The 13,666-nt window shown below is 37.3% G+C and overlaps 1 protein-coding gene across 9 annotated transcripts in view; it reads left to right on the plus strand.

The window, feature by feature from the left end:
- The window catches only part of VPS50 (VPS50 subunit of EARP/GARPII complex), a 137,900-nt gene that overhangs the window by 36,323 nt on the left and 87,911 nt on the right, over positions 1-13,666 (plus strand). For all 9 annotated transcript variants that reach the window (XR_007518518.1, XR_007518519.1, XM_049894751.1 and 6 more), the window contains exons 10-12: positions 8,123-8,165; positions 9,471-9,569; positions 11,997-12,137. Coding sequence is in view for 7 of the 9 variants with exons in the window: in XM_049894751.1 (XP_049750708.1) it covers positions 8,123-8,165; positions 9,471-9,569; positions 11,997-12,137 (283 nt within the window). In the remaining 2 variants the exon portion in view is untranslated. The remainder of the gene's footprint in view (positions 1-8,122; positions 8,166-9,470; positions 9,570-11,996; positions 12,138-13,666) is intronic.

The following is a 13,666-nucleotide window of genomic DNA, read 5'->3' on the forward strand; positions in this document are numbered from 1 at the left end:
ACTACCGTTTATTTGGAAAAGTTGCTATGTCAAACTCTTTACTCCCAGAAGTGGAACAATAATGAAGTATTATTTATTTAATGCTTATCTACATGAGATGCTGTTATTTATTATAACAATAGCTATTTATCTGGCAGTTTCCATTCACAGGCAGTTAATATAGGACCTGTGGGGTAATATGCCAGTAAAGAGTACAGAGTACACAAACAAAAAATCATCATATTCATGTTAGAATGGTTCACCTTTTATACCCCTGTGTGAATGGGAAATACTGACATTTATAGGAGTAGGAGCAGAAGCTAGATATCGTTAGCTAAGGAGCATCGACTGAACAATAATTCTAAATTATATTTTAATAATATTTTCTCACTAAAGCTTTATTTATTTATTTATTTTTCAGTTTTTAAAAACTGAATCACAATGATGGTGATAGAATTGTAATTCATATAAGTTTGGAGATGTTTTCAGCATATATTACCCTTAATAGTGGGCTCTGAGCTTCCTTTCTGGTAAATGATTGGATTCTGGGCGAGGCCATAGACTTCTGAACAGAGTCTAAGGACAGAGATCTTGGTAGATCGCAGGTGGTTTTGGGAGCTCTATTGCAGTGTGGCTTGAAGGATCATGGGGATATTCAGGTACCTCAAGGTTGTTGGTTTAGCTTCAAGCATTTGAAATCAGGTTTTTCTCTACTATCTGTGTGTAGGTTGGAATCCCTAGATTAGGCTTCAGAACTAACTAGGCTGGAATTTCCAGACTGAAACACACCTTGGTCAATGCTTAAATTTATTCTAGAAATTTTAGCACTTTACTGAATCATATGCAAACACCCAGTGTAATTGGTGTTCAGCATATAATAGAATCATGGGGCTTTAGAGCTGGAAGCGACGCTTTATATCTAAAACCCACATTCATAGAGGAAACTGATGCCCAAAGATATTGAGGACCTTCACTTAAGTCACACGGCTTGTTAATTAAAGACCAGGAAAAGATAAATTAAAATGCTAATTACCTCTATATTAAATTAAAATGCTAATTACCTCTATACTGTCAAATTTGTACAAAATTTTTATTTCTAAGTGGTCTTTTTAGGACTGTGTGCTTATGTGTGTGTCTTTCCTAGGTTGGTCATTTAAAACACTGGTGGTTATCTTCAATGTTTTCTGTAGCGATGGTAAAAATGAATCATTTGATTCATTCCATTCAGCTTGCAGTTTGCCTTTGAATAGCTTTTTAGCCTTCTATCTTAGAACCAGTAATTTTTTTTACCATAATGTATCTTTTTTATCAAAATATTTATGAATAGATCCTTTTAACATATTTTGATTAATTGATTAAAATGTCTTAAATACGTGTTTCTAAATAGTCATGAAGGACTTCTTTAAAGGCCTTACAATATGCCTACTCCTTGATAATATAATTTTTATATATGTATTTTTAATAAGTAGCAAATGTTGTCAACCTGCAGTCCTAGATTTTGACAGTATTTTTAATAAAATCAAGTTTTATGTTTGATAGATTTTATATTTATAATATTCTACATACTGTTTATATTATCATGTTTGCCTTAACTCTTAATACATAGGATATAGAATCCTTCAACCATAAATAATAGCAATAAAAATAAAATCTAGGTTTATGATAATTTCATAAATAGACACTAAAGCCTATTTTTTCAGTGGAGAAGCTGAAGAAACCATTAAAATTACCTTTGAATGCATTTAGATTTATTTCTTTTTTCCTCCAAACTCAAAATATTCCCTAAAAGAGTATGTTTACTAGTTCTGAATTCCTCATTATTCCCAGCTGTTCTTGTTTTTCCACATGTGTGTCTTTAGCTTCAGTTTTAGGTGGGCTCCTGAATCTCACTTGATGGAGGAGAGGAGCTAGTCTTACCTCTGCTCATCTATTTTTCTCTTGCTAAGGCACCTGTAGACTCAGAGTCTAATGTTCTTTTTTTTCTAAAGCATTCTCCCCCCCACCTTTTTTTTTTTTCTATCTCTGTAGTTTTATTTATTGAGGTGGGAAATAGGGGCTAAAAGGATAATAAAATTGCACCACTTTTCTTTAATTGCAAATTTGGTTCAACAGATATCCGTTGAGAACCTGCTTCGAGTCAGCTGTGAGTTCAGTCCTGGGGAGTCACAGGGGAATAAGTCACACCCTGTGCCTTGGAGGCACAGTCACAGATGTTTTTTACTAGAATACAGGGTGCTGTAAGCAGAATGTTGTGAAACTTAGGAGAACAGTCAGCCGGGGAGGGCTCCCCAGAGAAGGTGACATTTGAATTGGGCCTGGAAAGATAGACGGACATTTGTGAGTGAGACAGGGAGAAGGGATATTCTAGTTATTGTGAACATTGTGCACAGGAACCAAACCTAATAGATTCCAACTCGTGGCGACCCCATGTGTGCAGAGGTTTTCAAGTCTGTGAACTTTTTGAAGCAAGTTGCCAGGTCTCTCTTCTGAGGTGCCTCTGGGTGGGTTCAAACTACAAACCTTTCAGTTAGTAATCGAGTGCTTAAGTTTGTGCCACCCAGAGAACCATGCTCAAGAACAGAGGGTGTGAAAGTCTGTTGTTTTGTTTGAGGACTGCACACGTTCATATGGCTAAAATACAGGCACTGAAAAGTGAATTGGAGGTTAATTTTTTAAGTCAAATTGTGAAGGGTCATGCCATACCAAGTTTTATCCTTTGTTTTAATGGGAAGCCACCAAAGCTTTTAAAGCAGGTGATTACTGTGATTTTATTTCTGCTTTAGGTAGGAGCTGCAAACTCCAGTGTCTTTAGAGATCAAGCATGTAACATAAATGTGAAGCTGCCAGGTACAAGACAGCAGAGAATGGTAGGATCCTTGGGACTTGAGAGTACTTGGCTTTGCCCAAAGCCTTTCAGATACAAGCCATTTGAAAATACTGTGTCTGCCAAAGCAAAAAGAATATTGAGCACATCTAATCTGAAGTTAGACCCCTGCTCAGCGAGCTACCCCGACAGCTTACTAGAGGATGTTCAACAGTGTTATATGGTGCTCGTCAAATAAGTAAATGGATGGATTGAAGCTTGAGGTCTGTGTTCGTTGCATGTGGAAATTCATTATGAGGCTTTTAGGATAATTCAAGCAAAAAAATGATAATGCTTGAGTTGGGACATAGAATTGAGAAGAAGTGTAGCTGGATATGTGTGTCACAGAGTAGGACTGCTCCCTAGGGTATTCTTGGCTGTGATCTTTATGGAAGCAGATCGCCAGGCCTTTCTTCTGTGGTGCCACTGAGTGAGTTCATACCGTCAACCTTTCAGTTAGTAGTTTAGTAGTTGAGCGCAAACTGTTTGTGCCACCCAGGGTCACCGTGAGTCAGAATCAACTCAACAGCAATGGATTTGGTTTGGTTTTTTTGGTAGCTGGATATGAGAAATACTGACATGGTAGAATCATCAGAATTTGATTTTTATATATGTGAAGAGAGGAAAGAATTAAAGATGACTCTGAGATCCCCAGCTTAGATTGAGCAGGTGGTGATGCTCTGTACCAAGGGAGGGAATATGGGAGAAGAAGCAACTCAGGGAGAAAAAATAATGATTTATTTTTCAGAGTTGAGTGGAATAAGGATTTATTCAACTCTTCGTATGTACCATGAGATTGTGAAGGGCATTTTACATTTGTTTTCTCAGCTTTACAACCCCTTAATGAAGTGTAGACATCAATTTTTAGATGAGGATATCAGAGAGGTTAAGGAACTTGTTCTAGCTTGGATCTGAACCAAACTTTTTACTGGGTAAGGAAAGGACAAGGTTGAATGTTAACTTGAGAGCAAAACAGGGTTTACGAAAGACTTCTTTTTAAGGCCGGATGAACCTTAAGCCTTCTTTTTAGGTTGAGAGAGAGAAGCCAGAAGGGAACAGAATTAAAATTCAAGAAAGCTGGTAAATAATAGAGCAAGGGTCTGGAGAAGGCAGCAGAAGATTGTGGTAGAGCTTGTTGGAGAAGATCCAGGCAAGTAGTTACGACAGCAGTCTGTGTGGCTCTGCATTATAAAACAAACCAGTTGCCATTGAGTCAGTTCTGACTCATGGCAACCCCATGTGTGTCAGAGTAGAACTGTGCTCCATAGGGTTTTCAGTGGCTGATTTTTCAGATGTAGATTGCCAAGCCTTTCTTTCGAGGTGCCTCTGAGTGGACTCAAACGGCAAACCTTTGGCTTAGCAGCCAAGCATGTTAACTATTTACACCACCCAGGGACTCCTGGCTCTGCATTATAGGACCTAGTTAATTGAATGCTTTCCCGTTTGACTGGTGAGATGTTGTTTTACGTGTGTGATTTCACTGAATCCCCAGAAGGTAGATATTGTTTTCCTCATTTGGTAGATGAGGAAACCAAGGCTCAGAAACATTAAGTACCTTGTTTAAGGTCATAGCTAGTAAGAGGAGTAGCTGGGTATCTTATCTAATCTCATTGGCTCCAAAACTTGAGCCATTATTCTTACTTCTTCCTAGTGTATGCTTTCTCCTTTGGATTACCTGGAATTGAGTCAGTTATGATTCCTTAGATATCTTATTGTACAACTCACTAAACAGATGAGAAACCTGAGGCCCATAGAGGTTGAGTTCACAAAGAGAATTAAAGCCCCATTCTGTGTAGCTTAGATCAGATTCTCTGTCTTCTACTATAGACTATGAAAAATGAAGCTTTTTGCATTTGGGTCAAAAACGGTTAGTTTAAATATTTGAAGAATTTATTTTTTAAAGACTAGAATAAGATGTTTATAATTCTAACAGCAAAAATATACTTATTTTCCATAGATATTTGAGAAATATTTCACAGGGCAGTGCTTTGCTCTAATAATTTATAATGGCCTAACCAAAACCAAATCAAAGCCAGTGCTGTTGAGTCGATTCTGACTCATAGCGACCCTATGGGACAGGGTAGAGCTGCTCATAGAGTTTCCAAGGAGTGCCTGGTGGATTCGAACTGCCGACCCTTTGGTTAGCAGCCATAGCACTTAATCACTGTGCCACCAGGGTTTCCTTATAATGGTCTAACATATATTAAATAAGAAAATTTAGAATATCAGGTATGAGATATCAGGAAATGATTTTAGATTGTATAAGTTGAGGATGTCAGCCATGTCCCACAGCTACCCTGTTACTCTTACCTGAAGCAACCACCGACACCGGTTTTATTTATCCTTGTAGAAGTAGTCTCTGCTGATTTGTAGATATATGTTCTTCCTTCTCCTCCCTGACTCCTCCATCTCCTTATTTTGACTACCACGTTAGTGGTATCAGTTGGACAGCAGGATAGCCCTTATCATCTATGTTTCACAGCTTTTTTCTTAACTGTGAATGTGTCTTGGACATGAGTCTTTTTTGGTATCTGTAAAACCCTCTGGCCAAAGAGGGGCTTGTAAATTTGATAGATGTAGCTAAATTATTCTCTCTTTTCACTCCCACCACCAGGCTGAGAGAGTGTCTGTTTCCCCAAACTCAAAACAGCCCAATATGTCATCAGACTTTTTGTCCTTTACCAATGTGAAGTAAAAAATACATTGTAGTTTTCATTTGCCCAAAACACCCACTGCTGTCGAGTCGATTCTGACCCATAGTGACCCTATAGGACAGAGTAGAACTGCCCCATAGAGCTTCCAAGGAGCGCCTGGTGGATTCAAACTGCCAACCTCTGAGTTAGCAGCTGTAGCTTTGTATTTGCATTGTATTTGTTTTCATCAATGTAAACTGTATTTTCATGTTTTTGAATCATTTTTATTTCCCTTCCTGTGAATTAACCATATTCTTTGCCCATTCTCCTATTGGTTGCTAGTCTTCTGTTTATTGAGTTGTGTTGTTTACTGCCATCAAGTTGGCCCTGACTCATGGCACCCCCTCAAACAATGGAATGAAATGCTGCATGGTCCTCACCGTCCTCATGATCGGCTGTGGAAAGGACAGTGTTCTGTTGTGACCCATAGAGTTTACATTGACTGGTTTTTGGAAGTAGATCACCAGGCCTTTCCTTCTGGTGTTTCTAGTCTATCTTAGTCTGGAAGCTCTGCTGAAGCCTTTTCAGAATCATGGCAACACATAAACCACCACTGACAGATGGGTGGTGGATGTGTATTGGCTGAGAGTCAAGTCCAAGTCTCCGGCGTGGGAGACAAGAATTCTACCATTGAACTGCCAGTGCCTCTATTGATTTATAGGAATAAAAAAAAAAAAAAATTTTTTTTTTATATCTATCTAGGCGTCCTGATGGTGCAGTGGATAAGCACTTGGCTGCTAACTGAAAGGTCTGTAGTTTGAACCCACCAGCTGCTCTGCTGGAAGGAAGATGTGGCGGTCTGTTCCTGTAAAGATTACAGCCTTGGAAACCCTATAGGGCTCTTCTGCTTTGTCCTATATGGTCACTATGGGTTGTAACCAACTCGACAGCAGTGGATTTTTTTTTTTTAAACTATCTATCTATATGGGTGGCGCAAATGGATAAGCAATTTCTACTAGCTGAAAGGCTGGCTGTTTAAACCTACCCAGAGGCACCTTGGAAGACAGGCCTGGTAATCTGTTTCTGAAAGGTCACGACCTTGAACACCCTGTGATTCAGTACTGCTCTGTACACATGGGGTCACCATGCGTCAGAGGCAACTCGATGGCAACTAACAACAGATTTATATGTGTATGTGTATTTATGTATCTTTATACATTTTTGTGAAGTAGAATTTTGAAAAATAGTCAAATTTATCATTTTTTTATTTGATGAGTTCAGGTTTTCTGAAATTGTACAAAAATCTGTGTTTTTCTTTTAACTTTAATGATTACAGATGTGTTTTCTTCCGTTACATTAATGGTTTTCGCTGTGGTGGAGAACGCTTGTTCTGAAACTATCATGGCTGTTCTTTTTGGGGGTATTATTTTGAGGAGTTATATCTCAGCGTGTATTTATTTACCCATCCATCCATCGAATTAAGGTTCTGTGTCCATGCGATCCAACTCCACTTGTTTTTGATAGCTTTCTTTTCTGTACAATGATAGTTCTGGCTGATTTTGTACCTTTTTTACTCCAGATCTGAAATCAGCTATTTCACTTAGGAGCCCTTACTGTTATGAGTTAATGGTGTCTACAGACTGTAATCTAGGACTGCAAATAACTGCTGGTTGTTATGGCTTTTTCAGTGGACAGAGATAGGTAATATATTTTCTTTTAGAAAGAGAGAAACCCATCATGAAATCATGTAGCAATAGACTTTAATCACAAATTTAATTTTACATTCTTTTATTATTTTCTAATGCTGAAAGTCTTCGGGCTTAATGACATCAACATAATCACTACTGTAACATACATGGTGGTGCTAACCAAAAGGTTGGTGGTTTGAATCCACCAGCAGCTCTGCAGAAGAAAGTTGTGGCAGTCTGCTTCTATAGAGATTTCAGCCTTGAACGTCTGGTGGGGCAGTTCTTCTCTGTCCTGTAGGGTTGCTATGCGTCGAAATTAACTCAACAACAACAGCCTGGCAATATAAGTTATGTATATCCTTATATATAGGTTTATTACATAAAATAGTTTAAAATAATAATGTTCTTAGATATATACCATTAAGAGTATATAGTAAAATCACTGTGCTTTTTGAAATAAATTTTTTACCATTTTGATACATAGTTAGGTTCATTTGCTTCATTTTGTGTATTTTCAGGAATTACTTTCTTTTAATCATTCAGTTTTAGTTTTTAATTATGAAAAACATTTCTGTGGCTCCAGTCAAAAATATAAAACAATGTACATTCAGAGAAGTCTGTCTTTTGTCCTTATTACTGCCACTCTAGCCCCTCCTTCCCACCAAAAGTAACCTTTTTTTTTTTTTTACTAATTTTGAGTTCTTTCAATTTTCTTTTTGAAAATATAAGAAAGTATAATTTTATTTCTATGTATGTATACAGATGAAAATGTCTTTTAAATTCCAGTAGACTCAGTAGTATAGAAGTACTTCCAAATGGCTGCTGTAGAATCAGTGAGACTTATGGCTCATACTGTCTGTCTTTGGATTTATTGAGTATTTATATATAGTTAGTATATATTTAGTTAACAGTTTATCTATTTTAATGATACATACTTCTAATTCTGTTTTATTAAATAGTGAACTGAATTCAAAGCTGCAGGATACTTTAGAACAAATTGAGGTAAGAAAGGTCCCGTCATAAGTTAAAACAACTTTGTTTTCAAAGCTTTTTGAATGGCATAAATGCACCTTATATTTTGGCTTTCATATTGTTATTAGCAGTGTTTCAGGTGTTTATTTTGAACATCTCTTGATGGCTAAGTTAATGTTAATCTGCTTGTAAACTTGATAATACTTTTGAAATCATAGGATCTGAAAACAGTATTTTATTTCTAGAAAATCCTGAAACTGTTAGCCATAGTTATATCCTCATTATCTAAATTATAGCCAAAATACTTCCCATGTATTATATTTTGATTATCAGCTGGTTGTCCTTTTTAGTTTTGTGAGTCGATTTACTTAATTATTAGCTGATAAAAGCCTTCCTAAATTCCTAAACCACGTAATAATAGCTCACAGTTCCTCACAAATACAGCAGCTAGAAAGGAAAAGGTAAGTCATTATGGACGTGAAGCTTTGCCTTTCCTCTTACGTTTATATGTTCAGAGTTTGTCTCTTTCCTTGGCAGTCTTTGCCAACCAGGGTATTCATTTTAACACATATAATAAGAATAATTTAGTTTCTTCTGGAATTTTATGTTATTGTTTTCCTGATAGAGGACTTAGAACAGTTAAAGCTGGACTTTCAGGTGACCTTTTATGAAAAGAGTTCTTGGTCATGAGTGCAGGTATTCACAATCGTAAAAAAAGCTCATTTATTTGATAATCATAAAAGCAGCTGCTTTAAAAATCTTATAAGTAAACAATCCTCTGTATATTTTTAATTTTCTTGACTCTTAAAATACAATATTATTCTATACTTATATAGAAAGTCATTATTTTAAAATGAAATTAATGAAATAGAAACTCATACTGTCAGTATATTTAGTTACAGAAGTGTAAACCTTGAGGTATGTATTTTAAGATCAATACAGTTTTTTTGAGAATTACTTCCCCAGTGATTACAGGATTGTTTTATTATTTCTCAGTAGTTCCATAAATTTAGTTCATTTAATTTTTAAGGTTTTAGCTCATGCTTCAGGGAACATAAAGTTAAGCAAAAAAAAAAAAAATCCTTAAGAAAATATATTGAGTATGTGTAACTTGAGACTCTAGGCACAGGCTTTTAGAAACTGAAATATTGATAATATATTGGTAAACTTGATTACAGTTTTTAATAAATGATAATAAATAATCATTTATTTATAAATTTACCTAAATTTGTTTTTGATGGCCAAATTCAGTGTGATACTAAATGTACTTAGATATTGCCCTGGAAACATAATTCCTTAATCTTTTTTAATTTGCTTCCTCTTTTAATTACATAGGAACAATTGGATGTAGCTCTTTCCAAAATCTGCAAGAATTTTGACATTAACCATTATACCAAGGTTCAACAAGCTTATCGACTTCTTGGAAAAACACAGGTTAGTTTTGAAAGGATGCTTGCTTTTTTCTTAATCAGAAATATATTGATCTTTATGATTGCTTAAGTCTGAATATTACTAATGTAGTATCCTTTGTGGATTTCATTTAATAAGTAAGTTTTTATGGTGTATTAACAGATGGAATTTAGTTGTTCCATGTGTATGTAGTGTGATTAAAACATTACAGAAATTTGTTTTGTACTGCGTAGTGTTTGTCAAATTCAGTATTTCCACAATTTTATGTAGGTTTTTTTTTTATGTATATTATAAAATAATTCAATGGAAGGAGACACGTAGTCTTTTTTACCTCAGCTCTTGGTCCTGGATCAGGAGTTCTTAATTTGGAGCTTCATGGGTTCTTAGATGGGCCAGCATGACTCTCTAAATGGCATGTAAACCGTTGCACATTGTGTACCTTTATCTGTAAAAACAAGTCCATTGCATTTATCAGATTCTTCAAAGGGTTCTACTGTCCCCAAAATGTTCATAACTACTTTCATAATGCATGGTTTTATATAGTCTTAACTGCTCAAGGCTTCCTTGAAAATCTTGAAACATGCCATGGCTTGAAAGCTGATTGTGTCTTTTGTAGAAGTTTATGTATTTATACAACATTTAGACATGATAGATATAAATGTTTCATTCTTTAAATGTTTCCCTCTGTATAAATAACCTAAAATGTAAGAATCAGCACAAAGCCAATTCCTATGAGGCGGAGGTAAAATCTATCCCAGAGTTCCACATTCTCTAAGCTGCTGTACCACTCCATCTCCTACACTGGCCACTCTCCCTCCCCTTAGCACTCTTGCGTCCCCGTTTGGGTTTGGCAATTCACTACAACATCTCATGAAACTCATGAACTGTACTTAGAGGAATAGGGTACAACTCAGAATCAGGAAGCAGGCAGGCAAAGCCTCCCTTCTTAGTACTGGACAGCTGTCTCAGCTCCTCTAGACCATGCAGACTTCCTCTCAGCCCCCTGAGGACAGGCTCTTCTCTGTCCCCTGAGGACAGGCTTCTCTTGGCCCTGACATCGGTCACCACTGGCTTTGCCACTGGGCTCTTCTGGGCTTCATGCCACCTTCAATATTACAACCTGGACCATTTTACAGCTCTTTTAGGGGGTTCCTTGCCTCCTCTCTATTTCTGGTTCTTCTCTCCTTTTTTCCTTCTGCTTTTCTTCCTGCTGCTTTCTGTCTGTAAAACCTCTTCCAGACTGGATGCATATATCTACAAACACCTCGTAAATTTCAAGGCATGGCCCTCCCACCAAGGCCACAAACTGACCGGTCCACTCTCAGTAGGCCACAGATGCTTATTTGCATAGTAGGCTATAGTCACTTCATTTGCATGGTCTATAGTCACTTCATTTGCATAGTCTATTGACCAATCCCAACAAGGTGCGTACCAATCACAGGGTAGGCTGCAGCCCAGGGCTAAACAAAAAGTCAGGTTGTTTACAGTTTACCCAGGAAATGTCAGTTAACCTGGACGTAAGTAATAAACGCTCTGGGGTAGAAACTAGGGCAAATGTAATGCCTCAGGGCTTAGGGGAAAATTCTCTCAATCTATTTTTCCAAAGAACCAAGGCAAGAGACCACATAAAGGAACTCATTTCACCATACCCTCCATTATCATACTTTATTAATTTTCAGTTCTTAAGCAATATGTAGGAAAAAGTACAAGAAAGAAGACACTTGGCAGTTTTGAGAGACATATTTAAAGACCTTTGAAAATGCCATTACCATGTTTTTACACAAACAAATATAAAAGGTATGTGCTATTTGCATAAAAATATGGTATACTCCCAATTTTCCCTGTAAGATTTGTTCTTTCATTCATTAAATATTTATTGAGATCTATTATGTGCATTGCTCTAGGCACCTGGATATAAACCCTCGTGGAACTTACATTCTAGTGGAGGAGACAGATATTAAAGAAAGAAATGAATGTGATGTTGGTTGGTAACAAGTACTCTAAAAATATAAATCAGGATTAGAAGATAGAGTGATAGGAAGTACTGATTTATATGAGATTATCAAAAAAGACTTCTCTGATGAGGTGACCATTGAGAAGTGCTCTGCATGATGTAAAAGAATGAATATCTGATGGCAGACGAGATCCTGAGGTGTGATTGTGCATGACAGCATTGAAATAGATTTCGATGGGAACACAATCATAAATACAGAGCAGCAGAGCAGTGTTCATGATTCACACTTATCTTCAGCAGCATGATGTTTTGGTTAGTTGAAGGGTTATTTGCAAGTAATCAACACTGCAGTTATAATTCTGTGAATAGCAGTGATCTTTGTGCTTTAACTGTAGTTGGTAAAGATGTTTTCCTGTGTTTTTCCAATCTGTTGACATTTACTTGCATTAATAACAAGAAGTTATATTGTATTTTTTTTTTTCTTTTCTTTCCCACAGACAGCAATGGATCAACTTCATATGCACTTCACCCAAGCCATTCACAATACCGTGTTTCAAGTTGTGCTTGGTTATGTGGAACTATGTGCAGGAAACACAGATACAAAATTCCAAAAGCTGCAATATAAGGATCTCTGTACAGTATGTAGTAATTTAATTACTGTTCATAAGTCTCTTTTTTAGTTTTTACATTAATATTCCATTCTTCTTAGCACTTACTATTTAAAAATGCTACTAAAATAAAAACAAATATGTTTGCCAAAAGTTTTTTTGTTCCATCATAATCCTTTACTCATGCAGGAATCAGAGGACTCAGTCACACAGGTGGCAACAGTTGATGGGGTGGCACAGAGTTGTGGAGTGCATCTCCTTCTAAATTGACTCTGCCCTTGACTAGCTTCTCTCACCCTTCCCTTTCAGGTTCTTAATTCTCTTCTATCATTGCATTTAGGATGCTTCTAAGCAATCACTTTTGGTAGTTTTCTGCACAAACTTTCATTTTTTTCGTGTGATAAATGCTGTCTATGTCAGCATCTATAACCAGTTTTTCCTTTTCTTAAGGAAACAGGAGTCTATAGGTAATTTAACCCCCAGGTGAGAAATGGACTGACTGGGGCTATGTTTCGGAGAGTAGATCCTGCTGAGGGGGTGTTGTAGAATTCGAGGAAAAGTGCAGAATGAACAACTGCATGAAAGGCGGTGTCATTTGCTTCTATAGGGAAGACTGGTGACGGGCAGGTTTGAGTGGATCATCATGAGTTTTGCTTTATTTTTTTTAATTTTCATTATGCTTTAAATGAAAGTTTACAAATCAAGTCAGGCTCTCATACAAAAATTTATATACACCTTGCTGTATACTCCTAATAGCTCACCCCCTAATGAGACAGTCTGCTTCTTCCCTTCACTCTCTCATGTCCATTCTGCCAGCTTCTAATCCCCTCTGCGCTCTCATCTCCCCTCCAGATAGGAGATGCCAACATAATCTCAAGTGTTTACTTCATCCAAGAAGTAAACCAGCATCTTTTTTTCTATCCCATTGTCCAGTCCAATCCCTGTCTGAAGAGTTGGCTTTAGGAATGGTTCCTGTCCTGGGCTAACAGAAGGTCTGGGGGCTATGACCACCAGGGTCCTTCTAGTCTCAGCCAGACCATTAAGTCTGGTCTTTTTACAGAAATTTGGGGTCTGCATCCCACCATTCTTCTGCTCCCTCAGGGGCTCTCTGTTGTGTTCCCTGTCAGGGCAGTCATTGGTTGTAGCTGGGCACCATCTAGTTCTTCTGGTCTCAGGCTGATGTAGTCTCTGGCTTATGTAGCCTTTTCGTCTCTTGGGCTCCTAATTACCGTATGTCTTTGGTGTTCTTCATTCTCCTTTGCTCCAGGTGGGTTAAGACCAACAGATGCATCTTAGATGGCCACTTGCTAGTGTTTAAAACCCCAGACGCCGCTCTCCGAAGTGGGATGCAGAATGTTATCTTAATAGATTTTATTATGCCAATTGACTTAGATGTCCCTGAAACCATGGTCCCCAAACTCCTGCCCCTGCTATGCTGACCTTTGAAGCATTCAGTTTATTCAGGAAACTTCTTTGCTTTTGGTTTAGTCCAGTTGTGCTGACCTCCCCTGTATTGTGTACTGTCTTTCCCTTCACCTAAAGTAGTTCTTATCTGCTAT

Source organism: Elephas maximus, chromosome 8, assembly GCF_024166365.1.
Source record: "Elephas maximus indicus isolate mEleMax1 chromosome 8, mEleMax1 primary haplotype, whole genome shotgun sequence".
NCBI classification, from domain to species: Eukaryota; Metazoa; Chordata; class Mammalia; order Proboscidea; family Elephantidae; genus Elephas; species Elephas maximus.